Source organism: Cucurbita maxima, unplaced genomic scaffold (genome assembly GCF_002738345.1).
Source record: "Cucurbita maxima cultivar Rimu unplaced genomic scaffold, Cmax_1.0 Cma_Scf00019, whole genome shotgun sequence".
NCBI classification, from domain to species: domain Eukaryota; kingdom Viridiplantae; phylum Streptophyta; class Magnoliopsida; order Cucurbitales; family Cucurbitaceae; genus Cucurbita; species Cucurbita maxima.
In genome coordinates, this window is record NW_019272035.1 from 174,697 (window position 1) to 191,326 (window position 16,630).

Below are 16,630 nucleotides of genomic sequence, written 5' to 3' on the forward strand. Positions count from 1 at the left end.
TTTTTTTTTTTTTTTTTTTTTTTTTTTTTTTTTTTTTTTTTTTTTTTTTTTTTTTTTTTTTTGTAAGGAATTGTAAAAAAAAATTATATAATATACACCAATAATTGAACTTCGAATTCTACATGGAGATCAAATTTACCATTGTCTTAGTTGCAAATGAAGTGATTGAATATAGTTGACTTTTCTCATTTTAATCTTTCTAACTTAAATTATATATTAAGTTGAATAGTTTTGTCGTTGTTTAATCAACTTCATAAAAGAAAAAAAAAGCATAAAGTGTATATTTTTTTAGATAATACTTTATATGGTATAAAAAGTTAAAAAAATAAATGAGATAGTGTTGAAACAAAAGAAGGTAAATGTAAAAAGAAGGGGCGTTCCGAGAATCGAACTCGGGACCTCTCGCACCCAAAGCGAGAATCATACCACTAGACCAAACGCCCTTGAACGTTATTGAGGGAGTTAGTAAATATATATATGAGTAAATATATTGAAAATTTCTAGGGTTTTTCAGTGAAGTTTTTCACCATATAAGGATCAGTTGGGGCTCAATAAGCGGCAGACGGAACCAGCGAACTCTCTTCTGTTTCTGCATCTCTCTCCGACTTTTTGCAGCGCTGGTCCGTTCGTTCTTTGAGATCTTATTTTCTCTTTTATTTTCGTCGTCTTCATTCAGATTTTGACCCATTTTTTCTGATTTCAATTGTGGTCGTCTCATTTCATCTGGCATACTTACATTTGTTGCTGATCTGCGTTATCAATCTTCGGAATATATTTGTTTCTTGTTCATCGGATTAGTTGTTCTAATAGTTAATATTATTATTTTTTAAATCTCATGTAGATGGCGAACGTTCCGGGTCAGTTAGTTTGGGAAATCGTTAAGAAGAACAGTTGTTTCCTCGTCAAAGAATTTGGCAGAGGCAGTGCTGGTGTTCAATTCAGCAAAGAGCCTAACAACCTCTACAACCTCAACTCCTACAAGCATTCCGGTAAGATTCTAATCAGTAATCTGTCTCCATTTTTTCTTAGTACCATTGTTTAATTATGAGGAAGATATCTGCTCCTCTACATTCACGATCTGTCTTCATCTCGTTGACCCCTTTAACCAGTTTTACCTCGGAGACGATTGGCATTTTGGTTTTTGTTCTAATGTGTTGGGTTTATTACTAATTTTTTGATGGAACTTTCTTTGGGTGCCCTTTCAGGGTTGGCCAACAAGAAGACAGTGACTATTCAGCCAGGAGGCAAAGATTTGTCTGTATTGCTTGCGACAACAAAGAGAAAGAAGCAGAATAAACCCGCGAGTTTGCTCAACAAATCAGTTATGAGGAAGGAATTTCCAAGTATGGCCAAGGCTGTGACTAATCAGGTAACATGCCTCTCCTTATTTTTTTGTCAGTTCTGTTTGTAGTTGTCATTAATCGTGCTTAGTGCGAACCATCAGGACATTATTGTGTTACATAATGTGCATTGATATGAATGTGTTCAATGAGTAGTCAATAAATCATTTCTGTTTTGTAGTTTCTTCGAGGTTCGTTATTGATTTGAATGTGAAACTGAATGTGCATTGTTGCAGTGATGAGAAGCTAACATATAAGAAGAGCTACTTTTGTAGTGGCATCTTTGATGAAATATATTTGTTACGCTTGGCTTCTGAGCACAATTTTCCATTTTCTGTTACTTTCTCGTATAGCATAATATCAAACTTCTGTTGACATTAAAGCAACAACTAGGGGTGGGCGAACTTTTTAACTTTTACTCTTGCTGCGATGATGAGCTGCTAACATGTAAGAAGGGTCACTTTCGTAGTGGAATCTTCGATGCAATTTTTTTGTTACGCTTGGCTTCTGAGCATCAATTCTACTTTTAGATGAAAACAAATTCGAACAACATAAATTTGCCTTACAAGTTATTGAACAATTCTAACTGTTGCTGCTATGATGAGATGCTAACATGTAAGAAGGGTCACTTTCGTAGTGGCATCTTTGATGCAATCTTTTTGTTACGCTTGGCTTCTGAGCAACAGTTCTCTTAGATGAAAACAATTTCGATCTCTTAAATATGCTTTGTTTGTTTGGATCTCTGATTATGTTCCTCGACACTTTTATTCATGTAATTTTGAATAACTTCCTCGTGTAGCATAATATCCAACTTCAGTTGATATGAAAACTCTAGGGGCGGACAAACGTTAACTCTTACTGCTATGATGAGCTGCTAACATGTAAGAAGGGGTCACTTTTTTAGTGGCATCTTCAGTGCAATCTTTTTGTTACGCTTGGCTTCTGAGCATTAACTCTCCTCTTGCATGAAAACAATTTCGATCTTTTGTATTAGCTTTGCTTTGCTTGATTTGGTCTTTGATTATATTCCTCAATTTTTTTTTTTCATGTTATTTCCCATATCTTCCTCTTAGCATAATATCAAACTTCAGCTAATATATTAACTGTTATGTGATGATGAGCTGCTAACATGTAAGAAGCGGTTACTTTCGTAGTGGCATCTTCAATGCAATTTTTTTGTTACGCTTGGCTTCTGAGCATTAATTTACTCTTAGGATGTAAACAACTTCGAGCTTTTATTGTGCTTTGCTTGATTGGTGGATCTCTGAGTGCTTTGCTTAATCACTTTCGTAGTGCTTTGCTTGATTGGATATCTTGGATGTAGCATTTTTTAAGCTTGAGCTGACTGATATTATGCTACACTAGAAAGTTGAAACTGTTACTGCGATGATGAGCTGCTAACATGTAAGATGCTGCCACTTTCGTAGTGGCATCTTCAATGAAATCTTTTTGTTACGCTTGGCTTCTGAGCTCTAATTCGTGCTATTGTACTACATCTGTGTATTTTTTTTTCTTTATATTAATAGTAATTAGATGTGTCTCTAATTTGGAGTAGTTATTGATTTTCAGGTGGCTGACAATTACTACCGACCGGACTTGAAGAAGGCTGCCCTTGCAAAGCTAAGTGCAGTTCACAGGAGCCTCAAAATTGCCAAGTCAGGTGTCAAGAAGAGGAACAGGCAAGCTGTTAGGACCCGCGGTAGGAAGTGAAAGAACGATGGTTTCTTCTATTTGAGCCCCCTTTTTATAATACCCTGTTTCCAATGTTCTAAACCGAGCCCCCCCATTTGCAGGGCTTTTCATTCAACTTTTTATATTTTGGTTTTATATTTGAGCATCCTGCCATTTGGATTTTTGTTCATTCAAGAGATTATACTAAATTTTGGTTTCTTCTTTTTGAGCCCCCTTGGATTTTTGACATGTTCTTCCTCTTAAAATTCTTTTTTAATCATTTAGAAATTAAGTCATGACTCGTTCATGAATTAAAAGCTCTCTTCATATGAACTCTATTTATTCCACAATTAATTTTGAAGTATTAAATTAATTTTTTGAGGTTACTGAAGGACATAAAATTTGAGGTTATATTTAAATGATCAATTGTTTTTTAAAATCTTGAATTTAAAATATTAAAAATATTAAAAACATGAAATTAATATCTTAGATACATTGAAAAAATTAAATCGATACAAAAAGTAAAAATAATATTAGGGGAAAACGAATGAGCCGTATGAGATCCGTGAACCCGATGGGTCGCCCCGAATGGTGCGGTGTTCCTTCCAATGTATAATGTAGGTGTGAGAGCTCAGATATTTCGGTTTGTCCGGACGAATTTCCCGCGCCTCCTCTTCATTATTCCCGCTCAGTAAACCCTAATCCAAGATGGGTCAGAAGCAGCAACCCTCTGCTGATCCACGCCCCGACAATAAGAAAAAACGTCGCGTTGCCTTCTCCAACATCGGTAACTTCTCTTCTCATTTCGTTAGTTTTCAGCTTCTCCCTCCCTTGGTTGCTCACTGGAACATGTTCCCTTTTCTCTTTGTATCTCTGGCTCTCGCGCAGATACTGGTATTCCCGCGAAAGATTGCATCAAAATCTATCTGGGTATGACTATTTCCCTTTCTGCGCAGTTTTATTCAAGGGTAATTTTGTTTGGATTTGCCTGTGCTTCGTTTGAAATAGTTTTTCCCGTTTCGCGGACACTTTTTAACTCCGTGTATGTTTTAGAGTTCATGTGGTTCCGTTAAATTAAGCTATAAGAGACGTGTACTGAGTTGGGTTATAAATTCAAAATTATTTCTGCACTCTCTGTTTAGAGACGAAGTACGTGCATGAATTGGTTTGGTTTGAAATCCAATGCTTGGTGTTGCAAGAAAATGATTACTTAGTTCAACTAGTTTGGGTAATTTTTTTTCTCTATTTCTATGTTTATGCATTCTTGCAGTTTCTACGAAAGAGGAAGTGGGAAGTACAGACAGTCTTTGCATTGACCCAGTTGACTTGATCAGCTTCTTTGAAGATGAGGATGGAAAGATTTATGGTTACCCAGGTTTGAAGGTAAACGCTTGCATCCGTAGTTTAGAGTAAATCTTTTCGCTCGTAGCATATGTGGAATGATATATTTATCTAAAATGGATATAGGATGGCGCTGGCTGTATTCTGAAATTCTATGTTTATTGCAGATCACTGTATGGTTCAGCATTGCCTCATTTCATGCCTACGCTGACATTGTTTTCGAGAGCACATCTGATGTAAGTGCTTCAATGTTTACATGACCCTTTATGTTAATCTGATTTGATTAGGTTACCCTCTCTCACTCTTTGTTCTTGTTCCTCTCTGAATGCAATAGTTCTTCCTGTTCTTCTATTTTTGGGCATTTAGGAGTGTAAATGTTTTTGATGCTTGTTATAGGGTGGTAAGGGCATTACAGATCTGAAGTCTGCACTTCAGGTGAGCATCTTGAAGTACATGATTTAGAATCCAATCATTTACTGGTACTTGAAGGATTGTTCTGATAATTAAACACTGCTCTTTAACAGAATATATTTGCTGAGACCCTTGTGGACAACAAAGATGACTTCCTTCAAACTTTTTCAAAGGATGTCAATTTTATTGGGTAATTCTCAATCTCTGTTACATTTTTTTCATTGAATCTTCTGTGTGCTTTTTTTAAACCTTGACATTGTACTCTGTTGTCCTCGTCTTGTCATTTTGGTTTGTATCTTATCAGATAATGTATTGTTCCCATTGTTAACTATACTGCAGATCCGTTGTTGCTGATGGAGAAGTATTACATCCTAAAGCTTCCTCCAATGGGCAATTTAACGAGGCTAAGTTTCATTTACAAGCAGCCAATTCTGATTTGGAGGTGCTTTTCCTGTTTGAGTTCTATGTTACTCTGTTACAGTGAAAATTTGTCTCAGATGTTTTCGTGGTGCTGCTTCAAGTTGTGTATGCCTTTTTCATTCTCAGATTCTTATTTCTCTGTAATTTTACAAGCCTTTTTCCTCATAGATTTTTGGCAGTACGTTAATTTGGATCTTGTTTGAGAAAAAACTATAACGTTTGTGTCGTTATACCATTCTATATCGTTGTAGGCAATGACCTATCCCATGCATCCTTCTTTATATTACTTCAAAGTTCGTTGCTATTTAGTGTCCAGATGAATGCCAAGTTTCATGGTTTGTCTGATTACCTTCTGATCCAGGTGATCCGATTGCCTATGGATAAGATGGCTGGAAGAAACCTCTACAGTCGTTTGGTACCTCTTGCTCTTCTTCTTATTGATGGTATTTCATCCCTTATTTTTGATATCTCATTTAATTTTGTCATTGGAAATTTGTTTTAATGTTTCAGATACCGAGTAAGCATAGGGTTTTTTGTGTATGATTTATTTAGGCAGCAGCCCGATCGATGTCACTGATCCAAGATGGGAATTGTATGTTCTTTCTCAAAAGAACAATGGTCAAACTCATCCTCGACTGCTTGGATTTGCTGCCCTTTATCGTTTCTACCACTATCCCGATAGTTCTCGTTTGCGTCTGAGTCAGGTTTAGTACTTTCTGGAGCTGAGTTTGGTGAAGGAATTGTGGTTGTTATGCGTTCATTTATCGTCATTGTCCTTGCACATCCATTTACTGATGCCTTGCATTTGTTCAGATGCTTATACTCCCGCCTTACCAGTGTAAGGGGTTTGGATGTTTTCTTTTGGAGGTTCTGAATAACGTTGCAATATCGGAAAATGTTTACGACTTCACCATTGAAGAGCCAATAAGTAAGCTACAGCAGTTGCGAACTTGCATCGATGTTAAACGTCTGCAGGGATTCAGCCCCATCGAAGAGGCTGTCTGTTCTGCCATTTCGCAATTTAAACTCGGAAAGCTATCAAAGAAGATCTCCTTCCCTCCACTTTTACCGTCACCTGAGGCTATTGAAGCTGTTAGGAAAAGATTGAAAATTACAAAGGAACAGTTCTTACACTGTTGGGAGATACTAATCTATCTAGGTATCGAACACGACAAGCACATGGAGGATTTTATTCTTGCAGTTTCAAGTCGAATGCGAGATGATTTGATAGGTGAAACCACAGACGCAGAAGGGAAGCAATTGGTTGATGTTCCTACCGATTATGATCAAGAGATGTCGTTCGTGATGTTCAGATCAACGAACAATGCAACTGGTGTCGAGATGGAGGAATCACGAGCTAATCAAGCGGAACAGCTCAAGAAGTTAGTAGATGATAGAGTGAAAGAAATCAAGTTAATTGCACAGAAGGTATCTTCGGATCAAATCCGAAGCATTTCAAAACCGATCTAGATGGAGCTCTCTTTTCACAAAAATCTGTCTAACTGAAACAGTAGCTTATTTATTTATAATCCGTCCCTCTGATTAACTGGAAATGAACATTCGCTAAAAATGATAGATTTAAATTTCCATTCATGCAGTTCAGCTTTAATATTTATGATATAATGTATGGTTTAATTGTTGTATTTTACATTTATTATAATCTAACTTTGATCCAATAAATTTTTTTACTGTCTTGATATCCAAGATCTAAAATTTATGGAGTTTATCATGGGTTGATTGTTTAATCTCTTTTCACGACAATATTTTACCTAAAGAAAAGTGTCTTATTCAAACAATTGCCGCAAGTGAAATGATTATGAGAATCAAGATTGTTTCCATTGCCATTTCTGCCATTGAAACAGTGCGAGCTCTCCATTGACTTTGACCCATTGAGCTCCAAATTGAGTAAAATCTAACATATATATATATATATATATAACATATATGTAGAACTGGGCCCCCGTCGAAACCCGATTACAAAGCTTCCACATGCTTCTTCCTCTTTTCTTTACGGCCTTAAGTTTCCTCCCTCTTCGTTGTTGTTGTTGTTCTCCTCCGCCCAGAATCTGGGACTTGAGGGACAGACACAGACATGGATTTGCTTCCTGCGGAGACTTCACAGATACCGAAGAAACATCGATTCAGGTCCCTCAAATTGGTGAGCGTCGATTTGAACGCCGTCCTGGCCGAGAAGCCGTATGGTGTCGAATATGGCAAGCTCGACAATGGATTGTGTTATTATGTTCGATGCAATTCGAAGCCGAGAATGAGAGCGGCTCTTGCGCTTGCTGTCAAGGCCGGGTAATTGCTTCCTAGTCTACTTTCGGTATCGAATCCTCCCAAAGTTACGACACTTAGAAGGATTAGTGTGATATCAAATTGAATTATACCTAGGGATTACGGATTCTTAATGAAATGTCGATCAGTTTATGAGAATGAAATGTTGCGTGCGATGTCTTTCTGTAGAGAACATGGATTTGATTTACTAATTTTTGATCAATCGACATTTACAAAAGATTAATGGTTTTTCATATAATCGATGCTTCGTTGTCAACTTATTCAATAACTTGCTCGCCTTGGAGTACTCTGTAGTCCATTGATATCTTTTTCTTTTCATAAAAACAAAATTTCGTTGATAATCATCGGGAAACATAAATTCTGCAAATACCTTCCTTAAGAGAGCGTCAATGATTTAGGAATCCGCATCTTTCAAAAAACAGCATAGATTCTGGAAACCCAAATAATCTCTCTGGTCCTACAGAAGCTGGAAGATTGAGTTCTTTAAACTATTAGGCCAAATAAAACTAAAGGCGAACACGTCCTAAAGTGCCCACCAAAGCTAGTTATTATACTGGCGCTCAAGGTATATGTGCCAAACCGATCTCTTACTTCTGCAAAGAACAAAGTGATAATGGTGGAACACAGTTGAAGCTTGATTAATGGCTAAAAACCCAGATGAATTAGAGACGGTAATGGTCAAAATTTTGGATTAGAAGTGTACTAATGACATAAACTTATACTCCTATGCTTCAAGTACTAAAAGAAATAATCTTTGCTTTGTTTAGTTTTAACATTAATATGTTCGCATATCCATACAATCATCATGTCAGATTCTTAATTAGATTATTTTTCTTGTCATTCAAACTAAAGTATATAAATTAGTCACAGACATACTAGTGAAACAAGCTGAATTATCAGGCTTCTGACAGATCAGTTCTGGAAGAGGAGGATGAACGTGGAGTTGCTCATATAGTTGAGCACCTTGCATTCAGTGCCACAAAGAAATATACAAATCATGATATTGTCAAGTTTCTTGAAAGTATAGGAGCAGAATTTGGAGCTTGTCAAAATGCTGCCACATCTGCTGATGACACAGTATATGAGTTATTCGTGCCAGTTGATAAGCCAGGACTGTTATCTCAAGCCATATCAATACTTGCTGAGTTCAGTTCTGAGGTACCTTGGTTGGTTATCCCCTTCACATTTTTTTCTCTCCCATTGAAATTTCTCTTTGCTGACTACCCGCCTTTTACAAAGATTCGAGTTTCTCAAGATGATTTGGAAAAAGAAAGAGGAGCTGTTATGGAAGAATTCAGGGGGAACCGCAATGCTACGGGGAGGATGCAGGACGCACATTGGGCTCTGATGATGGAAGGTTCAAAGGTAGTGTTCCTTGATTTTCCATTGATCCATTCATCTTTATTTTTACCGTTCTTTACTTTTCTGTTCAGGACTAATTATCTAAGTAGTAATATTTTCTTTACTTCCGTGTTATGTGTTTTATGCTGTCTCTAATGCTGTACTTGGGTGATGTCAGTATGCTGAGCGATTACCAATTGGCTTGGAAAAGGTAATTAAAACTGTGTCTGCTGAGACTGTGAAGAAATTTTACAGGAAGTGGTATGATCTGCATAATATGGCTGTGATCGCAGTTGGAGACTTTCCTGATACTCAGGTTTGTTTTATCCGTGTACAAGTTTTTGTATTGAAATGACAAGAGAATGTTTCCATTTGAAAATATCTAATGGTGACCCTACATCTTTAGAGCGTGGTTGAGCTGATAAAAGATCATTTCGGACATATACAATCTGCATGTGAACCTCCCCATGTACCAACATTTCCAATTCCATCACGTGACGAGCCATGTTTTTCCTGTTTTGTTGAATCTGAAGCTGCTGGGGTTAGTTCACCGTTAAACCATGGTGCAAAATTATTATTGCAGAGTTACGAGCTCAACAATTTGGCATCTGAAATGATTTACTAATTTTTTCTTTTTGTTTTTTGTTTTGGTAATAGTCAGCTGTTATGATAAGTTACAAAATGGTAGCAGATGAGCTGAAGACTGTGAGAGACTACAGAAATTTACTTGTAGAATCCATGTTCCTTCAGGCACTAAATCAAAGGTTTTTCAAAATATCTCGTGGCAAGGATCCTCCATTTTTTTCATGCTCAGCTGCAGCAGATCCTGTTGTTCTTCCACTGAAAGCTTTTATAATGAGCTCATCCTGCAAGGAAAAAGGAACTGTAAAGGCACTGGAATCTATGCTGACTGAGGTATGGCTGTGTGCTCTGACTTAAACTTCAACATCTTCCTCTTTTAGTGTGATATTCTTCTTATAATGATATATGCATTCAATTACCCATGTCCCATTTTGCTTCAGGTTGCAAGAGTACGACTTCATGGGTTTTCAGAACGTGAAATATCTATAGTTCGAGCCCTACTGATGTCAGAGATTGAGTCTGCCTATTTGGAACGTGATCAGATGCAATCAACAAACTTGCGAGATGAATATTTGCAGGTGCGTTGATGTTAAGATTTATAATGAGATATGGTGTATGTTAATGTATATCACTATTTCTGATGTAATATCTTGTTTTTTTGAGCAGCATTTTTTAAGAAATGAACCTGTAGTTGGGATTGAGTATGAGGCCCAGCTCCAAAAAACTCTTCTACCTCGTTAGTGTTTGTTTTTCTCCGTAAAATCTAATAATGTTTAGTTTTCTGTGATGCATTATCTAATACAACCGTCATTTTTTCTCTGGGGTATTACTTCTCCTCATAGATATATCAGCGTCAGAAGTATCTAAGTATTCAGCAAAGTTAACATCATTGTGCAGCTGCGTCATCAAGATAATAGAGCCACGTGCTTCTGCTACCGTTGACGGTTTAAAAAATGTTGTCATGAATATCAATTCTCTTGAGAAAGAAAGAAGCATTCCTCCTTGGGACGAAGAACATATCCCCGAGGAAATTGTCACTACCATGCCAAATCCAGGGTATCTATAATTTTTATAACCCTGCATTGTCCATGTTGAAACATTAAAATCTCAATACCCTTGGGTCTCGCATCCTTACTGATTTGTCATCTAATATGGAACTTGTTTGAGAACTGTTTTTCATGTGTATATACATAAGTTCTATGGAACTCAATAAAACCGTGTATGAATAACTATTGTTTAAAATTTCATTTTTTTTCCATGACAGCTAATAGAATGGAAAATCGTTCCAAGTTCGTGAATAGTGATTTCAACATATTCAGTAACATTAGATCTGCATGTTATCCCGTGGTAGTTCATAAAAATGTTTTCAGAAAGAAAATTAGAATGCTATTTTGTTTAATCATATAAAGAGTAATGCATGTTCTTAATTTTGTTTAATTCCTTATGAAAAACTCCTCACTTTTGAAGGTTTGAATTCAGATGTTCACTAGGAAACTTTCAGTTATTATTGTTATAATGGTGTGGTAACTACACTTTTGTGATAATATTTCAGGAACATTTTGCAGCAGCAAGAATATCCTAACATTGGAGCTACCGAAATATTTCTATCAAATGGCATGCGAGTTTGCTATAAGTGTACAGACTTTCTTGATGATCAGGTACCTTGTTTATCTGATATAGTAATTTCTGCTGCTAGTTTTACTAGCAATGAACCAATCAATGTCAACTTAATATTTGCTGATGACATTACAACCATCTTTGACATGATAAATTTTACTGTCCCCTTCCTAACACCCGAGGGGATAAAATTCAGAGAGCAGTTTGCTTGTACCCTATTTAGGGATTTAGTCCATAACGTATATCGGCTTAGAAGGTTATATCATACTTGAAGAGATTGTGAAAGCACGAAAAGTATGGATCTGTTTTTACTTTAGTTCTTTTCGTAAATCTGTTAATATTATTTCTCAGATGCAATGGTCCACTAAATTTGAATAGATTATCTTCTATTGCTCCTTCTTAGTCTAAGTTTCTCCTGTACATCTAACATACCATTTTATCTTAACAGGTAATATTTACAGGGTTCTCTTATGGGGCCTTATCTGAACTCCCAGAGAGAGAGTATAGTTCTTGCTCGATGGGTTCAACCATCGCGGGAGAAATCGGAGTGTTTGGTTATCGACCTTCTGTACTAATGGATATACTGGCTGGTAAGAGAGCTGAAGTTGGTACAAAGCTTGGAGCATACATGAGAACCTTTTCTGGTGATTGTTCACCGTCGGATCTGGAAACTGCCATGCAGGTTTGTTTCCTGTTTTCATCTCCATTACTTATTTTGTAGCCTTTAAATGAAAAACACAATAAAAATATTTTTTCCAAGATGATTAAACATATATGTCCCCTTGGACCACTTCTATGTTCCAAATTTTCCTTCATCATATGTGGATTTTTCTCTATGATTCCTGCTCGTGCATGGACATATATCTCCAAATCTTTTTCTTGATTTCAGTTCTGGGTCAACTATTTCTTATTCTATTCACTGCTCTTTACATTTATGTTTATTGTTTGTCATGCATATTGCCTTACAACTAATATAATAGGACTGCCTTATCAAAACAAATAATCTTTTATGATTTAGCTGCTGACTGTGCCTAGTCAATGAGGGTCGACGAACTTTTAATCTTTATGTGAAGGATTCAGTCAATGTTCGAGCAGCTTATTTCACGATTCTAATTTAAATTAGCGTACTTTCAGAAGCATTGATTATAAAGAAATTTCCCCTTAGACCATTTTTTGACATTCTGTTTCTCTGCACAGCTTGTTTATCAATTATTCACAACAAATGTGACACCAGGAGAGGAGGATGTCAAAATTGTTATGCAGATGGCAGAAGAAGCTGTGCGTGCTCAGGAGAGGGATCCTTATACTGCATTTGCAAACCGTGTGAAGGAGCTTAATTATGGAAACTCATATTTTTTTAGGGTATGCTCGTTACCCTGCTTTAAAAAATTTATTATTATTATTTTTTTCTATTGTATTATCATGTTGAATTTTTATTTCTTATTCTCCAGCCAATTAGGTTAAGTGACCTTCAAAAAGTTGATCCACAAAAGGCCTGTGAATATTTCAACAATTGCTTCAGAGATCCATCCAACTTTACTGTTGTAGTTGTGGGGAACATCAATCCTTCTATAGCACTTCCTTTAATACAGCAATATTTGGTATGTGTAGCCTTATATTCTTTCTGCTTACACATAGCAACCTTTGTCGTTCAGGTTCAGTAACGTTTTGATTTCTTTAATCAGGGTGGAATACCAAAGCCTCCTGAGCCTATTATGAACTTCAATCGTGATGACCTAAAAGGCTTGCCATTCACTTTTCCTACAAGCATAGTTCGGTACAATGCACTAACCTTGTATTCAAACACATTGATTATAGGGAAAAAAAAAAAAACATGTTCACCAAATGTGTGATATAATTAATCAGTGGGGAGGGAGGGTAGTCAAAACAAAACTAAAAGAACAATGATTCGCCTTCTGTTTCCCATGCAATGCCTCTGTTTTCCTTTCTTTCTTTCTTTTCTTCTTCTCATATGTTGTTAGTTAAGGTGTTACATAGGTGTTATGTTGTTAGCTAAGGTGCCACATAGAAGTTGTAACAGCCCAAGCCCACCACTAGCAGATACTGTCCTCTTTGGACTTTTCCTTTTGGGTTTCCCCTCAAGGTTTTTAAAATGCGTCCTAGCGAGAGGTTTTCACACTCTTATAAAAAACGCTTCGTTCTCCTCCCCAACTGATGTGGGATCTGATAGAAGTCGTCTAGAGTGTATTTGCATTTTTTTGGTTCATAATTTATTACATTATTGTGGGATTTCCCTTTCTTTAAGCACGTTTAATGTTCTTGCATTGTAGAGAAGTGGTATATAGCCCGATGGTTGAAGCCCAGTGTTCAGTACAACTATGCTTTCCTGTGGAGCTCACAAATGGAACCATGGTATTTCCTTCCATTTTATTGTCAAGGAAGGGTAGATTGTAAATAAAGTGTCCTGTTTATTACTTTTCCCCCCAATGGTTCGTAATGTGTTTTGTTCAAAACAAATTGCAGGTTGAGGAAATTCATTTCGTAGGGTTTTTGAGCAAATTGCTTGAGACAAGAATGATGCAAGTTCTGCGTTTCAAGCATGGACAGGTCTCTATATGTTTTGTAGGCTTTCTGAGTATTTGTTTTATTTTATTCTTCTGCTTAATTCGCCGATTACTTTTCTGTTCCAGATCTATTCTGCTGGGGTTTCAGTATTTCTTGGAGGCAACAAACCTTCAAGAATTGGTCCTGTTCGTGGTGATATTAGCATAAACTTTTCTTGTGATCCAGAAATCTCATCGAAACTGGTTTATACATTTTCACAATCAACCTTCTTTTACTTTGTTTTCATTAGTAAATTTATCTGACAAATTTTTGTGATCCTGAAATTTTTAAAAGGTTGATCTTGCTTTGAATGAAATACTACGTCTTCAAGAAGAAGGGCCTACAGATCAAGATGTTTCGTCAATCCTAGAGATTGAGCAGAGGGCTCATGAAAATGGACTGCAGGTTAGTTTTCGTTTATGAAAACTTATTATTACTTGATGAAGGATTTAGTAGATATAGCATTCCACTTCAAGATATGTTTCACAATATCACCCAAACACTTGTTTTCCTATCTTTTAGCCTTGTTTGATGATCGCTTGGCTTGACTTCTCCAATAAATTGCAGTCTCTGAATCACTCTCTCTTTTCCCATTTCTTTTTCTCTCCACCTTCCACTCTCCTTTATTTGGTATGGATAAGGGAAAGGAAATACTCAAAAGAGAATTTCGTCTTCAAATTAAAAAAAAAATAGGTCTACTTGAACATGCTTCAAGGTGTTATTTTCATTTACCCTTACTTGTCACGACTGTAGTTTGAAAGTTTATGATCCATTATGATGTCAACTTCCAGTAAGAAAAGGAGTTGGTTTTCAGATGTTCCTAGTTTATATCGTGGCAGTATGCTTAGACGGGGGAATTTTATGGATTTTTGGTGTTCATTTGCAGGAGAATTATTACTGGCTGGACAGGATTCTACGCAGCTACCAGTCAAGGATATACTCTGGTGATGTTGGAACTTCTTTTGAGGTTAGTGGCATTTATTGAGTTTTTCTTTCCACTTGTTTAAAATATCTATGAAATGTGGCTTTCACCACTTGTGATGCATTATTTATCATAATTGGGTTCTTGATAAAGCCTACCGCTAGTAGATATAGTCCTCTTTGAGCTTTCCTTTTCGGTCTTCCCCTCAAGATTTTAAAAACGCATCTGCTACGGAGAGGTTTCCACACCCTTATAAAGATTGTTTCATTCTCCGCCCCCACCATTGTAGGATTTTACAATCCACCCTCTTTCGAGGCCCAGTGTCCTCGCTGGCACTCGTTCCCTTCTCCAATCAATGTGGGACCTCACAATCCACCCCCCTTCAGTGCCCAATATCCTTGGTGGCACACCGCCTTGTGTCCACCCCCTTTGAGTTTAGCTTCCTCGCTGGCATATCGCCTGGTGTCTGACTCTATACCATTTGTAACAGCCCAAGCCCACCGCTAGCAGATATTGTCCTCTTTAGGCTTTCTCTTCCAAGCTTTCCCTCAAGGTTTTTAGAATGTGTCTGCTAGGGAGAGATTTCTTCACCCTTGTAAGAATGCTTCGTTCTCCTCTGCAACCGTTACCTATGCTACCTATGCAGTTGTTTAAAATATACTTGAAATGCGACCATCAAATGTAAACTATGACATTCTCCAAAGCGAGATAAATTGATATACCACCTGTTGTCATAAATTCTTTTGTAAATTGTTCTGGTTTTGAAGCAGATCCAGGATGAGGGACGTTTGAATGTCAGAAATTCCTTAACACCATTGACGGCACAGTTGGCACTACAGAGGATACTGCCATTTCCATGCACAAAACAGTACACTGCAGTAATTCTATTACCAAGTTCATATCGCTTCAAGAAACTGAAATCATTCTTCCGCCTTGGTCTATCATCTCCTGCCAGAGACGCAAAGGTTAGTTTCATACCGGTTCTCCTGTCACTTGCTGTACTCCACAAAGTCATAATGCATGCAATTTCTTATTTGAATTTTAAAAACACTCCTAAAATGTAGAAAACAAATTTTATAGGTCTTATTTTCAAAAACAAAAAACGAAATGGTTATAGAACGGGATTTTACCTATTGCCATTTTGGTTGAACTTTTAGATTCCTTGATCTTGTGGGCAACCATTCTGCATAGAAAACGTTGGACCTCCCTTTTAAGGGCCATTCATTCATTCTTTCTTTCTTTCTTGTGTTGATATTTGTGCAATTCCATTGGTTTGGAAAGATTTAGATATATGTGGGTGTGTGTTTGTTTGGGTGAGCAGATTCTAGTGGGCGTTGCGGGTGTAGCAGTTTTGACGTTTAGCCTGTGGAGATATTGGAGCAGTAACAAAAAATGATAAGTGGATGCGCTTCCGGTTGGTTGCTGTTGTATTAACTTAAATTCTGGCGTACATACTGTGATGATGAATTATTGAGAATGAGGCATCGATCAACGGAGCTTTCCAAATGGAGGGATCCAGCTTTCCTTTCTCCACTGACTTAGAAGCAAAATTGATTGATAAACAGCTCATATTTGCAACAGATTATTGTGTAGATTTATCAAAGAAAGAGGCAGTCATAATAATGAGCTGTGTGTGTGTATCATTGCATTTGCCCATTCTTCATTTCCTTCCTCTATAACCCATTCATTCATGATACTTGTAGCTCTTGATGTATTAAACCTTGGCAACACCTTCAAACTCTTCTCTTTTCTCTTGTTTCAATCTCTACACTTTCACTGCACCGCTTTGAATGATTCCGAGTTCGTGGCTTTATTATTGTCCTTCAAACTTTTGACTTCATGGTCAAGAACACGTGTTTTAACTCGATGAGTTATGATGTTCTTTGTTAATTTTGCTCCATTTATTTTCTCAATGATATGTAGAATTAAGTAGTGGAAATGGGTTGGGACCTATTCTTGCTATATGTCTCATGAGTGCTCCATTTAGGGTGTATTCTTCGTTGGTGTATTCTTCTTGGGTACACAAATGATATTACCTTTAGTATATTTAAATTACCATTAAACTTCAAATTTACTTCCATAATTAAACTCTAAATTTGATTAAGTCTTCAAAATTAAACTA

The 16,630-nt window shown here is 36.8% G+C and overlaps 3 protein-coding genes and 7 non-coding genes across 15 annotated transcripts; 9 read left to right on the forward strand and 1 right to left on the reverse strand.

Annotated features, from left to right (window-relative positions):
- Positions 1-371: 371 nt before the first annotated feature.
- On the reverse strand, positions 372-443 carry TRNAP-UGG. Its single transcript has one exon. It is a non-coding gene; the product is annotated as a tRNA-Pro (tRNA).
- A 71-nt stretch (positions 444-514) lies between these two features.
- Positions 515-3,241, forward strand: LOC111493869 (60S ribosomal protein L28-1-like). Of its 2 annotated transcripts, XM_023143772.1 has the most exons (5): positions 515-620; positions 842-989; positions 1,206-1,369; positions 2,910-3,064; positions 3,216-3,241. In XM_023143772.1, exons 2-4 carry the CDS (start codon positions 842-844, stop codon positions 3,048-3,050), a joined length of 453 nt encoding a protein of 150 aa, XP_022999540.1. In that variant the 5' UTR covers positions 515-620; the 3' UTR covers positions 3,051-3,064; positions 3,216-3,241. The 2 variants fall into 2 exon arrangements, with proteins under 2 accessions (XP_022999540.1, XP_022999539.1); XM_023143771.1 differs by lacking the exon at positions 3,216-3,241 and having other exon boundaries at positions 2,910-3,193.
- On the forward strand, positions 1,570-1,662 carry LOC111494057. Its single transcript, XR_002720121.1, has one exon. It is a non-coding gene; the product is annotated as a small nucleolar RNA R24 (small nucleolar RNA).
- On the forward strand, positions 1,764-1,856 carry LOC111494042. The gene has a single exon (XR_002720107.1). It is a non-coding gene; the product is annotated as a small nucleolar RNA R24 (small nucleolar RNA).
- Positions 1,932-2,024, forward strand: LOC111494041. Its single transcript, XR_002720106.1, has one exon. It is a non-coding gene; the product is annotated as a small nucleolar RNA R24 (small nucleolar RNA).
- On the forward strand, positions 2,198-2,291 carry LOC111494058. Its single transcript, XR_002720122.1, has one exon. It is a non-coding gene; the product is annotated as a small nucleolar RNA R24 (small nucleolar RNA).
- LOC111494043 lies at positions 2,448-2,541 on the forward strand. The gene has a single exon (XR_002720108.1). It is a non-coding gene; the product is annotated as a small nucleolar RNA R24 (small nucleolar RNA).
- On the forward strand, positions 2,721-2,814 carry LOC111494044. Its single transcript, XR_002720109.1, has one exon. It is a non-coding gene; the product is annotated as a small nucleolar RNA R24 (small nucleolar RNA).
- A 390-nt stretch (positions 3,242-3,631) lies between the features above and the next one.
- LOC111493834 (histone acetyltransferase type B catalytic subunit-like) lies at positions 3,632-6,855 on the forward strand. 4 transcript variants are annotated; one of them, XR_002720067.1, is made up of 12 exons: positions 3,632-3,798; positions 3,900-3,941; positions 4,282-4,394; positions 4,520-4,588; positions 4,749-4,787; positions 4,877-4,953; positions 5,103-5,205; positions 5,545-5,626; positions 5,736-5,887; positions 5,997-6,674; positions 6,711-6,752; positions 6,803-6,855. XR_002720067.1 is itself a non-coding variant. In XM_023143717.1 (11 exons), the coding sequence occupies exons 1-10, from the start codon at positions 3,720-3,722 to the stop codon at positions 6,651-6,653; spliced, it is 1,413 nt and encodes a 470-aa protein (XP_022999485.1). In that variant the 5' UTR covers positions 3,632-3,719; the 3' UTR covers positions 6,654-6,682; positions 6,719-6,758. The 4 variants fall into 4 exon arrangements, 3 of the variants coding, with proteins under 3 accessions (XP_022999485.1, XP_022999486.1, XP_022999484.1); XM_023143717.1 differs by lacking the exon at positions 6,803-6,855 and having other exon boundaries at positions 5,997-6,682; positions 6,719-6,758; XM_023143718.1 differs by lacking the exon at positions 6,803-6,855 and having other exon boundaries at positions 5,997-6,558; positions 6,592-6,751.
- A 296-nt stretch (positions 6,856-7,151) lies between these two features.
- On the forward strand, positions 7,152-16,164 carry LOC111493804 (zinc protease PQQL-like). 2 transcript variants are annotated; one of them, XM_023143659.1, is made up of 21 exons: positions 7,152-7,484; positions 8,382-8,639; positions 8,721-8,846; positions 9,001-9,138; positions 9,229-9,363; positions 9,480-9,737; positions 9,845-9,982; positions 10,071-10,140; positions 10,247-10,460; positions 10,957-11,062; positions 11,470-11,703; positions 12,219-12,383; positions 12,473-12,622; positions 12,707-12,798; positions 13,313-13,394; positions 13,506-13,589; positions 13,673-13,789; positions 13,881-13,991; positions 14,473-14,553; positions 15,279-15,473; positions 15,830-16,164. In XM_023143659.1, the coding sequence occupies exons 1-21, from the start codon at positions 7,173-7,175 to the stop codon at positions 15,902-15,904; spliced, it is 3,141 nt and encodes a 1,046-aa protein (XP_022999427.1). In that variant the 5' UTR covers positions 7,152-7,172; the 3' UTR covers positions 15,905-16,164. The 2 variants fall into 2 exon arrangements, with proteins under 2 accessions (XP_022999427.1, XP_022999428.1); XM_023143660.1 differs by having other exon boundaries at positions 7,153-7,484; positions 8,393-8,639.
- The last annotated feature ends 466 nt before the right edge of the window (positions 16,165-16,630 follow it).